The sequence below is a fragment of the Coregonus lavaretus genome, assembly GCF_964263955.1.
Source record: "Coregonus lavaretus genome assembly, chromosome: 21".
Lineage (NCBI taxonomy): Eukaryota > Metazoa > Chordata > Actinopteri > Salmoniformes > Salmonidae > Coregonus > Coregonus lavaretus.
The window spans coordinates 39,124,170-39,139,467 of record NC_140008.1 but is presented as its reverse complement, the minus strand read 5'-3'; the positions used below and the strand labels follow the sequence as shown (position 1 = coordinate 39,139,467).

Below are 15,298 nucleotides of genomic sequence, written 5' to 3'. Positions count from 1 at the left end.
CACAACTTTCTGGGAATGGTGCAGTATAGTTGCTTGGCTTTGGAACATTCTCAGCACATTAACACATTTTACAAAAACATTTTATTTCTTGGTATTTCATTACTTTAACAGAACGTTTCCTAAAAGTTCATTTCAATTTTGGTAATGTTCTAGGAACTTTGTCCGACTGGTTTGACATTGGGAATGTTCTCAAATAGTTCAGAACGTTAAGAAACAACGTTCTGTGGGAATTTCAGTACTTCAGCATAAGTTTCCGACAGGTTTGCTCATAGTTCTATTTAAAGACATGTTCTCAAATTGTTCTGAGAACATTAAGAAAACGTTCCATAAAAACCACAAGAAAACTTTAGTAACATTCAGAGAATGTTTTAAATGTTTTATTTTAGCCTCCAGAGTGGTCATGTTTCAGAGGATGCATGGCTCTCGACCTTCGCCTCTCCCGAGTCCGTATGGGAGTTGCAGCGATGGGACAAGACTGTAACTTCCAGTTAGGGAGAAAAAGGGGTAAAAATAACATTATTTTAAAACATACATTCCGTTCTCAGAACGTGAAGAAAACGTTCCATAAAAACCACAAGAAAACTTTAGTAACGTTCAGAGAATGTTCTAATAATGTTATTTAAAAACATATACAGTGGGGAAAAAAAGTATTTAGTCAGCCACCAATTGTGCAAGTTCTCCCACTTAAAAAGATGAGAGAGGCCTGTAATTTTCATCATAGGTACACGTCAACTATGACAGACAAATTGAGAAAAAAAAATCCAGAAAATCACATTGTAGGATTTTTTATGAATTTATTTGCAAATTATGGTGGAAAATAAGTATTTGGTCACCTACAAACAAGCAAGATTTCTGGCTCTCACAGACCTGTAACTTCTTCTTTAAGAGGCTCCTCTGTCCTCCACTCGTTACCTGTATTAATGGCACCTGTTTGAACTTGTTATCAGTATAAAAGACACCTGTCCACAACCTCAAACAGTCACACTCCAAACTCCACTATGGCCAAGACCAAAGAGCTGTCAAAGGACACCAGAAACAAAAGTGTAGACCTGCACCAGGCTGGGAAGACTGAATCTGCAATAGGTAAGCAGCTTGGTTTGAAGAAATCAACTGTGGGAGCAATTATTAGGAAATGGAAGACATACAAGACCACTGATAATCTCCCTCGATCTGGGGCTCCACGCAAGATCTCACCCCGTGGGGTCAAAATGATCACAAGAACGGTGAGCAAAAATCCCAGAACCACACGGGGGACCTAGTGAATGACCTGCAGAGAGCTGGGACCAAAGTAACAAAGCCTACCATCAGTAACACACTACGCCACCAGGGACCCAAATCCTGCAGTGCCAGACGTGTCCCCCTGCTTAAGCCAGTACATGTCCAGGCCCATCTGAAGTTTGCTAGAGTGCATTTGGATGATCCAGAAGAGGATTGGGAGAATGTCATATGGTCAGATTAAACTTTTTGGTAAAAACTCAACTCGTTGTGTTTGGAGGACAAAGAATGCTGAGTTGAATCCAAAGAACACCATACCTACTGTGAAGCATGGGGGTGGAAACATCATGCTTTGGGGCTGTTTTTCTGCAAAGGGACCAGGACGACTGATCCGTGTAAAGGAAAGAATGAATGGGGCCATGTATCGTGAGATTTTGAGTGAAAACCTCCTTCCATCAGCAAGGGCATTGAAGATTAAATGTGGCTGGGTCTTTCAGCATGACAATGATCCCAAACACACCGCCCGGGCAACGAAGGAGTGGCTTCGTAAGAAGCATTTCAAGGTCCTGGAGTGGCCTAGCCAGTCTCCAGATCTCAACCCCATAGAAAATCTTTGGAGGGAGTTGAAAGTCTGTGTTGCCCAGCGACAGCCCCAAAACATCACTGCTCTAGAGGAGATCTGCATGGAGGAATGGGCCAAAATACCAGCAACAGTGTGTGAAAACCCTGTGAAGACTTACAGAAAACGTTTGACCTGTGTCATTGCCAACAACGGGTATATAACAAAGTATTGAGAAACTTTTGTTATTGACCAAATACTTATTTTCCACCATAATTTGCAAATAAATTCATTAAAAATCCTACAATGTGATTTTCTGGAAATTTTTTCTTAATATGTCTGTCATAGTTGACGTGTACCTATGATGAAAATTACAGGCCTCTCTCGTCTTTTTAAGTGGGAGAACTTGCACAATTGGTGGCTGACTAAATACTTTTTTTCCCCACTGTACATTGCATTCTCAACATCAACAAAACTCTCTCTATCGTCTATCTTGTTAAGTGTGTACAGGTGTGTTGGCTGCGCCCAGTAATTGGCCACACCTGATCTTAATGAGTGCTTGTTTCCTTTGAAATGGGGTTGGTTTGAATAGACTAAAATTAACAGCTTTTTATGCATTAAATAAATGGCATGCTATTTCCATCCTGGTGACGCACTGGACTAATTCCATGGATAGAGAACAAAATATTATAGGTTTGAATCTCACTGATGTCGTGTCACAATAAAAAAAATTATGTGTTTGCATGATTAATGCCTAAGGAAATTAATTTCCATGTGTCCTATCTGTGCTTGAAGTTCAAAAAAGTTAACCCCAAATAAGCTAGCAGTGTTATTATGAAAGTTTTAAGGAAGTTATTCAAAAACCTATAATTGTCATTCTCAGAGCGTTTTCCTCCCAGGAAAACTTTCAAGGATCCAGAGTAAAACTTTATCAGAACCTCCCTGCAACCTAAAAATAAACGTTCCCAGAACAAGCGAAATGTTCACTTCAAATCAAATTGTATTCGTCAAATGCGTTGTGAACAACAGGTGTAGACTAACAGTGAAATGCTTACTTACGGGCCCTTTCCAACAATGCAGAGAAAAAGAAAATAGAGAAATAATAAAACGGAAAACACGTAATAATAAAAGTAATAATAAATATACAATGAGTAAAGATAACTTGGCTATATACGGGGTACCAGTACTGAGTCGATGTGCAGAGGTACGAGGTAATTGAGTTAGATATGTACATATAACTATGAATAAAGTGACAGATAATAAACAGTAGCAGCAGAATATGTGATGAGTAAAAAAAAGTTAGTGTAAAAAGGGTCAATGCAGATAGTCCGGGTAGCTATTTGGTTATCTGTTTAACTATTTAGCAGTTTTATGGCTAGGGAGTAGAAGAACGCTCTCAGAAAGTTTTTTCCCCCAAAATGTTTTTACTAAATATTTAGCAGTCTTATGTCTTGGGGGTAGAAGAACGTTCCCAGAACGTTTGTTCTCAGAACGTAAACCCAAAAATTATACGTTCCCAGAACGTTTTAAAAAACATACGTTCCCACAACTTCCAATGAACCAAATGTGCTAGCTGGGTAGTTAGGCACAGAATTTTTTTAAAAAAATAATCCTCTAAGAATTGACATGCTGTCAATAGTTTTTTCTTCTTTCTTTATTTCTGTATTTGTCTGTTATTTTTTGCCCTCCCCCTTCATGAAAAGAAAAGGCAAAGCAATAATTTCTCGGGGGCTTAGTGTAGATAGACAGTGTGGGTTTCATGTTTGTACGTCTCTTTTGTCTGAGCCTGGTGAAGGCTGAATGTGGCTGGAGTTACAGGTGTGAACGCCCGCGCCATCACAGAACCGAGTCCCCCACCCTCTTCGCCTCACCAGCTTCTCTGACATTTTGAGGCTGCCACGTCACGCCCGATTTTAATCAGAACAGAGCCCACCACAACAATGAGTCCTAAAAGCCTTGGCAGCCAGCAGAGTGTGTGCCAGGTCTTGCCTGCTGTATAAAAGAAGAGGAGAAGAAAACACTTAGATTCTCTGAATAACGACTCTTCATAAAGATAATATTGTTAGGGATTAGTCAGATATTTAAGCTGTCTTGTGAAGTAGTACATAAGAGGTATTTCACTCCATTGAGCCGTGGGAAAATCGTATGAAGCCCAGTTCATCAGGTTCAGAGAGCACAAACAGACAGTGGTGTTGTTCATTGTCTCCTTTCTGCTGAAAATCTTTGCTGTCCTCTTAAGTAACATATGGTAGCTGTCATCATCATTATCAGAGTTGTTATTAACAGAGATTATTTTTCTGTTAACTCAGTGAAGGGTTTCTCATGCTCTCTCTCTCTCTCTCTCTCTCTCTCTCTCTCTCTCTCTCTCTCTCTCTCTCTCTCTCTCTCTCTCTCTCTCTCTCTCTCTCTCTCTCCCTTCCCCTACTTCTTCTCTCGCCATCTCCTCCCTCTCACTCCCTCTCTTTCTCTTTCTCACTTTCTCACTTCTTCCCTCTCTCTTCCCTTCTCTTCCTCTTCCTCTCTCTCCTCTCTCTTTCTCCAGGTGTTCTGAAGGACTACCTGCGTGAGTTGCCCTACCCCCTCATCACTAAGCACCTGTACGAGGCTGTGTTAGACTCCATGGCTAAGAGGCCTCTGCGTATTGGAGCAGGAGGATGTGAGAACGACCCGGCAGACACAGAACACACCGTCAGTCTCCTGGAGAACCTGCCAGAGGTGGAGAGGGTAAGGGACAGTTCCTCTTCAATCGATCAATCAAGTTGATTCATAAATCCCTTTTTACATCAGCGTTTGTCACAAAGTGCTTTTGCAGATGCCTCTTTGGGTTCACAGTGCTCTTGGTTCTCTACATTCACCAAGTTCCTTCAGTAATGTTCATTAGTACTGTGCAGCATTCACAGTACAGTTTCTAACCCTCTTGATGTTAGGAAATAACAGTAGCTGTGGGAAATAACAAAGTCCGCCCTTACACAGCATGCTCTCTGTCTCTGTGACCCCAGTTGACCCTGCGGAGGCTGCTGGACCATCTGAAGTTGGTGGCGTCACACCACGAGGTCAACAAGATGACGTGTCAGAACCTGGCGGTGTGCTTCGGCCCCGTGCTGCTCAGCCAACGCCAGGAGGCCAGCTGTCATAGCAACCGGGTCTTCATCGACTCGGAGGAGCTGGCCAGCGCCCTGCACTTCAAGAAGCATATCGAAGTGCTGCACTACCTGCTGCAGCTATGGCCAGGTAACCTCCACCATAGAGATACACTACAATACTAGAGTGGCCTATGACATTAACCTTCATAACTCTAGAATGTGGTGATAATGGCAGCCATCTTGGTCAGATATACATTCTAAACCAGTGTAGTACCATGCAGTACCTCTGGATCTAGAGGCCTTTTATATTTACTAAATTACTATCTTAATTACTGGCTCATTACTCCTGCAGTGAATGTATCAGGCTTTTAGTTCAGGCCATTGAGTAGTGTGTTTACAGTACATGGGCATTCTTAATTACTGAACCAACAACTTAATAAACAAGTAATAACAAACTTAAGTGCTCACCCAAAATCAGACAAGCCATTTCTTAGAAGGGCAAATTGTTCCCAGCGCTGTGCTGTAGTTCTGTTCCAAACATTACTTTAAAAGACTGGGTTGGCGCTTTGGTCTCTGGTGGTTTGGCTTGGCTGGCTGGCTGGCGCGCACACACACACACACACACACACACACACACACATACACACTCATACACACACACACGGCTGGCGCGCACACACACACACACACACACATATACATACACACACTCATACACACACACACACAAACACACACACACACACACACACAGCAGATAGCCATTCGTCACATCTCTTCAGTCATCATAGATGAAATGCACCACAAAGTGCTTCATCATGACGGGAGGGCCAAAGCCTTACTGTAAACCAATCTCAGTGGGCAGGGACGCTTTTATATAAATCACTGTCCAGAGAAAGTATGCGTCTAAAATGGCACACTATTCCTTATATAGTGCACTACTTTTGTTCAGAGCCCTATGGGACCTGGTCAAAAGAAGTGCACTGTAAAAGGGAATAGGATGCCATTTGGGATGCTGCCGAAGACATCCTGGACCAACTGTTGCTCTATGGTTGGTAATTTGTCTCCCTGTCCAACTGTTCTGCTCTCAGCAGCTGTCTTCTCTCAGCAGCTGTCTTCTTTGTGTGGACGGTGATATGAGAGACAGATATGCACTGTTGAGTATAGCTGGGATAGAGGGATATGAAAGAGAGATGCGTATGAGTGTAGGGTTGCTAGGGGGTTTGGATGTCAAATCCTGTGCAGATGGATGTGCTGCCTCTAAGGAGGATGGGGAAGACTATACAGTAACTGTCTGATCCCCTCAGATCACGAACATTCTCTCTAACCAACTCCATTTAACTTCATAGTGTTGTATATACAGTGCCTTCAGAAAGTATTTACACCCCTTGACTTTTTTTGTCACTGACTTACACACAATACCCCATCATGTTAAAGTGAAATTATATTTTTCTAAATTTTTAACAATTAATAAAAAATGAAAAGCTGAAATGTCTTGAGTCAATAAGTATTCAACCCCTTTGTTATGGCAAGCCTAAAAAAAATGTGCTTAACAAGTCACAGACTCACTCTGTGTGCAATAATAGTGTTTAACCTCTACTGGATGGGTGTCCCGAAATCGGGACAGTTGTTGCTCAATACGGATAATGTGACTACAATGACGTTGTAAACAAAAGCACATTTTCAGGGACATATACATGTCTTATATGGGCAGAAATCTTTAATTATTGTTAATCTAACTGCAGTGTCCAATTTACAGTATCTATTACAGCAACAAAAAAAAACATGCTATTGTTTGAGAATAGTGCACAACAACAAAACACTTTTATCACGACAACTGGTTTGATACATTCACCTCTGAAGGTAAAAGAATTTACTTACATTCAGTAATCTTGCTCTGATTTGTCATCCTGAGGGTCCCAGAGATAAAATATAGCGTAGTTTTGTTTGATAAAATCCATTTTTATATCCTAACACCATCCATGTTGTATGCACGATCGATGTTGTATTCCCACTCGTTCAACTTGCAAAGAAAGACATCTGTGAATATCGAAAACTAAACCTTGTTTCAGCTAGTCAACTTAGATTCCTATTTATTCCTCAGACACTCCAGAAGGTAACCAGCCTTTCCTTCATCATTCTGCATTAGGTATATCCGATACAGAAACAATTTTAGCCACAAAGAAACGACAACATTACGCGCCGATGAGACAGGCGGTGTTCACTTGATTGACTGTATCTTGGTCCAATGACCACCTATTGTTTTGAAACATAGCTAGCTAGATAGCCAATGATCTGGGCTTTACAGGAGTATGAAATGGTCCTTTGTCTGACTGAGGAAAAGCCTGTGTATTCAGCATGCGCGCAACACGGTTTAGTGTCCATTGGGAATCTAAAGGAAGTGGCGCATCGCGTTACGCACAGCTCGATTTAGTAAAAGTTTTCTGCAAGTACAATATGGCTACTAGTACTGGAAAAGCTAAATCAAAGTCCAGGTATACAGATTTGGACGGGATTATAGCAGAAATCGACCGGGAAAGTGTCACAGAACCAGTAGATGAGGACTTCGTTTTTTTAATGGTTGCATATTATTCATTTGAGTGATTTTTAAAAAAAAATCTTTGAAAAAACTTACATATATACATATATATATATATATATATATATATATATATATATATATATATATATATATATATACAGTATCTCACAAAAGTGAGTACACCCCTCACATTTTTGTAAATATTTGAGTATATCTTTTCATGTGACAACACTGAAGAAATGACACTTTGCTACAATGTAAAGTAGTGAGTGTACAGCTTGTATAACAGTGTACATTTGCTGTCCCCTCAAAATAACACAACACACAGCCATTCATGTCTAAACCGCTGGCAACAAAAGTGAGTACACCCCTAAGTGAAAATGTCCAAATTGGGCCCAAAGTGTCAATATTTTGTGTGGCCACCATCATTTTCCAGCACTGCCTTAACCCTCTTGGGCAAGGAGTTCACCAGAGCTTCACAGGTTGCCACTGGAGTCCTCTTCCATTCCTCCATGACGACATCATGGAGCTGGTGGATGTTAGAGACCTTGCACTCCTCCACCTTCCGTTTGAGGATGCCTCACAGATGCTCAATAGGGTTTAGGTCTGGAGACATGCTTGGCCAGTCCATCACCTTTACCCTCAGCTTCTTTAGCAAGGCAGTGGTCGTCTTGGAGGTGTGTTTGGGGTCGTTATCATGTTGGAATACTGCCCTGCGGCCCAGTCTCCGAAGGGAGGGGATCATGCTATGCATCAGTATGTCACAGTACATGTTGGCATTCATGCTTCCCTCAATGAACTGTAGCTCCCCAGTGCCGGCACCACTCATGCAGCCCCAGACCATGACACTCCCACCACCATGCTTGACTGTAGGCAAGACACACTTGTCTTTGTACTCCTCACCTGGTTGCCGCCACACACGCTTGACACCATCTGAACCAAATAAGTTCCAGTAATCCATGTCCTTAGTCTGCTTGTCTTCAGCAAACGGTTTGCGGGCATTCTTGTGCATCATCTTTAGAAGAGGCTTCCTTCTGGGACGACAGCCATGCAGACCAATTTGATGCAGTGTGCGGCGTATGGTCTGAGCACTGACAGGCTGACCCCCTACCCCTTCAACCTCTGCAGCAATGCTGGCAGCACTCATATGTCTATTTCCCAAAGACAACCTCTGGATATGACGCTGAGCACGTGCACTCAACTTCTTTGGTCAAGCATGGCGAGGCCTGTTCTGAGTGTAACCTGTCCTGTTAAACCGCTGTATGGTCTTGGCCACCGTGCTGCAGCTCAGTTTCAGGGTCTTGGCAATCTTCTTATAGCCCAGGCCATCTTTATGTAGAGCAACAATTCTTTTTTTCAGATCCTCAGAGAGTTCTTTGCCATGAGGTGCCATGTTGAACTTCCAGTGACCAGTATGAGGGAGTGTGAGAGCGATGACACCACATTTAACACACCTGCTCCCCATTCACAACTGAGACCTTGTAACACTAATGAGTCACATGACACCGGGGAGGGAAAATGGCTAATTGGGCCCAATTTGGACATTTTCACTTAGGGGTGTACTCACTTTTGTTGCCAGCGGTTTAGACATTAATGGCTGTGTGTTGAATTATTTTGAGGGGACAGCACATTTACACTGTTAAACAAGCTGTACACTCACTACTTTACATTGTAGCAAAGTGTCATTTCTTCAGTGTTGTCACATGAAAAGATATACACAAATATTTACAAAAATGTGAGGGGTGTACTGGGGTTGAGGGGTTTAGATACTGTATATATATATATATATATAATCACTAATGAAATATGTGTATGAATAGCAAACAAGGCACTCAAAAACCACAGCCACAGCATGTCAAAGTCAACATAAAATACATTTTGGCTATACATTGTGGGTCTATATATACAGTACCAGTCAAAAGTTTGGACACACCTACTCATTCAAGGGTTTTTATTTATTTAAAAAAATGTTTACATTGTAGAATAATAGTGAAGACAGCGAAAATATGAAAAAACACATATGGAATCATGTAGTAACCAAAAAAGTGTTAAACAAATCAAAATATATTTTATATTTGAGATTTTTCAAATAGCCACCCTTTGCCTTGATGACAGCTTTGCACACTCTTGCCATTCTCTCAACCAGCTTCACCTGGAATGCTTTTCCAACAGCCTTGAAGGAGTTCCCACATATGCTGAGCACTTGTTGGCTGCTTTTCCTTCAATCTGCGGTCCGACTCATCCCAAACCATCTCAATTTGGTTCAGGTCAGGGGATTGTGGAGGCCAGGTCATCTGATGCAGCACTCCATCACTCTCCTTCTTGGTAAAATAGCCCTTACACAGCCTGGAGGTGTGTTGGGTCATTGTCCTGTTGAAAATCAAATGATAGTCCCACTAAGCCCAAACCAGATGGGATGGCGTATCGCTGCAGAATGCTGTGGTAGCTATGCTGGTTAATTGTGCCTTGAATTCTAAATAAATCACAGACAGTGTCACCAGCAAAGCACCCCCACACCGTAACACCTCCTACTCCATGCTTTACAGTGGGAACTACACATGCGCAGATCATTCTTTAACCCAAACCGCGTCTCACAAGACACGGTGGTTTGAACCAAAAATCTCAAATTTGGAGTCCAGACCAAAGGACACATTTCCACCCGTCTAATGTCCATTGCTTGTGTTTCTTGGCCCAAGCAGGTCTCTTCTTCTTATTGGTGTCCTTTAGTAGTGGTTTATTTGCAGCAATTCGACCATCAAGGCCTGATTCACACAGAGATGTGTCTGTTACTTGAACTCTGTGAAGCATTTATTTGGGCTGCAATTTCTGAAGCTGGTAACTCTAATGAACTTATCCTCTTCAGCAGAGGTAACTCTGGGTCTTCACACTGTGTGCCCTCAGGCCCCTACTCCACCACTACCACATATCTACAGTACAAAATCCATAGGTATGCGTGTGTATAGTAAGTATGTTATCGTGTGTGTGTATGCATGTGTCTGTGTCTATGTTTGTGTTGCTTCACAGTCCCCGCGGTTCCAGAAGGTGTATGAATGAGGGAGCTACATAGCATTTAGTATGAAGTCCCCCAGGGGTCTTCACAAGAAATCTCCCATCACCTGCACTACTTTTTCTGTTACCCTCTGCTTTACAGCAGAACAATCTTGTGTAGAGGACTGAGGGTGTTTTAAATACTGTAATTGTAAACATTGTGTAAATATTATTTGAATTACTTATTTTTTCACTTTGTGTGTGGTTTGTGGTGTGTTCACTTATGACATTAGATCAGCGTTGGCTGTTAACTTGGCCCTTATCTTAAATAGTTAACGTCTGTGTTGTGAGGCATTGGATCAGCATTCTCATCGCATCTCCTGTTAGTACCTTTTATGTACATACATGATGGACCATAATGATCCATCATGTATGACATTCCTGGGAGTGTGTAAACTTGTATTGTTTATTACCATAGCATTTATGTATTTTCTCTATATTTATGTACTTGAAAATGTATCAATTTACCAATTCGGCCACTTGGAGGCCACTTGGGTATATTCGGGCAAACTCGTGAGGGACACCTGGGTGACTTCATACTAAATGTTATGTTGCTCCTTCATTCTTGAAGGTATCAGTCTGAAACTTTGCATATACACTGTTGCCCTCTTGTAGACAACATCTAAATTACCCACAGCTTCCTATCTGAATGTATGGCTTTTCTTTTTCATGTCAAAGACAATGCAACAAAAATAAAAATAGAAAACGTATGTTTTTTTGTTTGTTTTATCTTTTACCAGATCTATTGTGTTATGTTCTCCTACATTAATTTAACATCTCCACAAACGTCAAAGTGTTTCCTTTCAAATAGTATCAAGAATATGCATATCCTTGCATCAGGTCCTGAGCTACAGGCAGTTAGATTTGGGTGGGTCATTTTAGGCGGAAATTGAAAATAAGGGTCTGATCCTTAAGAGGTTAACATGATTTTTGAATGACTACCTCATCTCTGTACCCCACACATATGGTTATCTGTAAGGTCCCTCAGTTGTGCAGAGAATTTCAAACACAGATTCAACCACAAAGACCAGGGAGGTTTTCCAATGCCTCACAAAGAAGGGCACCTTGGTAGATGGGTAAAAAAATTACTTTAAAACAGTTACAGAGTTTAATGGCTGTGATAGGAGAAAACTAAGGATGGATCAACAACATTGTATTTACGGAGTGCAAACAGAGTGAAAAGAAGGAAGCCTGTACAGAATAAAAATATTCCACAACGTTCTGTTTGCAACAAGGCACTAAAGTAAAACTGCAAAAAAGGTGGCAAAGCAATTAACCTTTTGTCATGAATACAGTGTTAAGTTTGGGGCAAATCTAATACAACACATTACTGAGTACCACTCTCCATATTTTCAAGCATAGTGGTGGCTATACTTATGTCAATTAGATATTTCTCAATAAATGTGCAACATTTTCAAAAAACAACTTTTCACTTTGTCAATATGGGGTATTGTGTGTAGATTGGTGAGAGAAAAAAATATATTGAATCCATTTTGAATTCAGCCTGTAAGACAACAAAATGTCGAATAAGTCAAGGGGTAGGAATACTTTCAGTGCTCCATATACAAAATCTTACATGAAACAAATTCTGTACATGGAAAATATCCTTATTGAAAGATTGTAAACATGTTAGTGCTAGTTAGATATTCAGTCCAAGGAAACCAACTCAGATAATTTTGTACCTGAGAGAACACTTTTACTCACGGGTGGCCAAAAATAACTAATTGAAAGCCATGCCGCCAATATAATTTCACAGTGTGCCTTGCCGTTTTCGAGTTAATTACCCCCCATGAATGTATTTGTTAGTGACATAGACGTGGTTCTTGAATTCGTACATTTTTTTGTCCTGTGGCCTTCACCAAGTGAGTTCCTAGGCTAATATTATAATTATAATTAAACTCTTTATGATGATACATTACATATCTCATAAGGCCTTATTTTGAGGCCTAGCATTACCCTAATACATTGGCCTGAAACTCATGGTTTACATGCCTTGTCAGGTCCGCTAGTAGGGTTGCAAAATTCCAGTAACTTTCCCCAAATTCCCAGATTTTAATCTTCCAACTGGGATTTCTGGAAACTTGCAAGTCACATTATGCTGGCTTGCAAAGTGATGTGTAATTCCTGTTGGAATCCAGCCAGAGTTTGAATATCCAACAGTTGGAATTTTTATTCACCCGCAACCTGCCTTCATAATGACTGCAAGGGTTAGGAACAGTGTGCGGATGCTATCTAAGCCATTTAAACTGGAACAACCATTTCAGTAAGGGGTGCAAAAAATCTAACGAATGATTGGATCAGTATAGGAAAATGTATGTTATTTATCTTTGTGTAACATAATATGAATCAACCAATCACTCAATGTACATGCAAAAACACAGATATAAAAAATAATTCAAAAAGATCAACCTGAAGTAGAGCATGCTGGGTAAAATGTTCATTTATTATCATAACTTTATGTCCACTTCCTCAGCTCAGTGTGTAATGTGGCCAGTCTATAATTAAGGACATTCCAGTCCTAACCTTAGCCCATAGCTCTCCCAGTTTCACCCTAACATTTCAAAACCATTATAGGATATTTTCAGCTTCTTCACAAGGTCCACACCTTCATTTTACATTTACATTTTAGTCATTTAGCAGACGCTCTTATCCAGAGCGACTTACAGTTAGTGAGTGCATACATTTTCATACTGGCCCCCCGTGGGAAACGAACCCACAACCCTGGCGTTGCAAGCGCCATGCTCTACCAACTGCATTGTTGCATAGGCCTAGAGTGTGTGTCTGGGAGTGTATGAGTGAGAGAATGCTTGGCTTGGCCTCTGTACGTGTTGTGTTTTGTTTCGGGGAGGAGAGTGTTAATGTACTGTATGTGAGTGCAGTGGCGATTTTAGCATGTCAATCTTGGTGGGGCAAACCAAAAAATAAATAGGTTTTATGCATGCAAGCAAAGCCACTACACAACACAACACTAAACAATACATTATTTGCACTATAACGGTGACAAACGTTGCCCTCAAACTGTTAGGGCCTACATAAAGCTGTCTCAACAGCAGAGTCCCAACAGCAGTCCCAACACCTTACCACTGCTACACCTGGCTATCAGCGGAGCCTTGTCTGGCAGCGAAACAGTTTATTCAGCCTCATTTACTGCCTTAAAAAAAAGCATAGCTGATATGGCTGACTTGCTTAAACAAATGTGGTTTCCATTGACAATTGACATGTACAAACTATGGCATAAGGGTAAGCAGATAAGAGGCAATCCGTAATTTCGATTAAGATATTAATGAGCGAGCTAGGATGGACGTAGTCAATATAACTATTTGTTCAGCACTTTTGAAATGTACAGTGACAGAATTCAGAACATGGGCCGTTCTTACAGTGTTCTCCCTGTACACCAAGTCAAAACCATAGGATAAATAAACAGGGCATATAAGCAGACAATGAAAGCTCTTACAATATTTGATTATTACATTTCTCTAAAACAGCCTATAGGCTACATGTGCACCACCAAGTCAGAACAGTAGTTGAAATTAAGAGGGGGAAAAGGGACCAAATTATTAGGGTGAGGCATATGGGCTACTAACAGCTTACTACACAACATACACTTAGTATGACATTCTTAGCTACGGTATACATACAGTGGGGAGAACAAGTATTTGATACACTGCCGATTTTGCAGGTTTTCCTACTTACAAAGCATAATTTTTTATCATAGGTACACTTCAACTGTGAGAGACGGAATCTAAAACAAAAATCCAGAAAATCAAATTGTATGATTTTTAAGTAATTAATTTGCATTTTATTGCATGACATAAGTATTTGATCACCTACCAACCAGTAAGAATTCCGGCTCTCACAGACCTGTTAGTTTTTCTTTAAGAAGCCCTCCTGTTCTCCACTCATTACCTGTATTAACTGCACCTGTTTGAACTCGTTACCAGTATAAAAGACACCTGTCCACACACTCAATCAAACAGACTCCAACCTCTCCACAATAGCCAAGACCAGAGAGCTGTGTAAGGACATCAGGGATACAATTGTAGACCTGCACAAGGCTGGGATGGGCTACAGGACAATAGGCAAGCAGCTTGGTGAGAAGGCAACAACTGTTGGCGCAATTATTAGAAAATGGAAGAAGTTCAAGATGACGGTCAATCACCCTCGGTCTGGGGCTCCATGCAAGAACTCACCTCGTGGGGCATCAATGATCATGAGGAAGGTGAGGGATCAGCCCAGAACTACACGGCAGGATCTGGTCAATGACCTGAAGAGAGCTGGGACCACAGTCTCAAAGAAAACCATTAGTAACACACTACGCCGTCATGGATTAAAATCCTGCAGTGCATGCAAGGTCCCCCTGCTCAAGCCAGCGCATGTCCAGGCCCGTCTGAAGTTTGCCAATGACCATCTGGATGATCCAGAGGAGGAATGGGAGAAGGTCATGTGGTCTGATGAGACAAAAATAGAGCTTTTTGGTCTAATCTCCACTCGCCGTGTTTGGAGGTAGAAGAAGGATGAGTACAACCCCAAGAACACCATCCCAACAGTGAAGCATGGAGGTGGAAACATCATTCTTCTGGGATGCTTTTCTGCAAAGGGGACAGGACGACTGCACCGTATTGAGGGGAGGATGGATGGGGCCATGTATCGCGAGATCTTGGCCAACAACCTCCTTCCCTCAGTAAGAGCATTGAAGATGGGCCGTGGCTGGGTCTTCCAGCATGACAACGACCCGAAACACACAGCCAGGGCAACTAAAGAGTGGCTCCGTAAGAAGCATCTCAAGGTCCTGGAGTGGCCTAGCCAGTCTCCAGACCTGAACCCAATATAAAATATTTGGAGGGAGCTGAA

The 15,298-nt window shown here is 41.4% G+C and overlaps 1 protein-coding gene across 1 annotated transcript in view; it reads left to right on the top strand.

Annotated features, from left to right (window-relative positions):
* The window catches only part of LOC311149013 (rho GTPase-activating protein SYDE2-like), a 95,569-nt gene that overhangs the window by 66,147 nt on the left and 14,124 nt on the right, over window positions 1-15,298 (top strand). Inside the window, exons 5-6 of the mRNA XM_084186084.1 lie at window positions 4,317-4,498; window positions 4,774-5,005. Coding sequence (XP_084042210.1) covers window positions 4,317-4,498; window positions 4,774-5,005 — 414 coding nt within the window. The remainder of the gene's footprint in view (window positions 1-4,316; window positions 4,499-4,773; window positions 5,006-15,298) is intronic.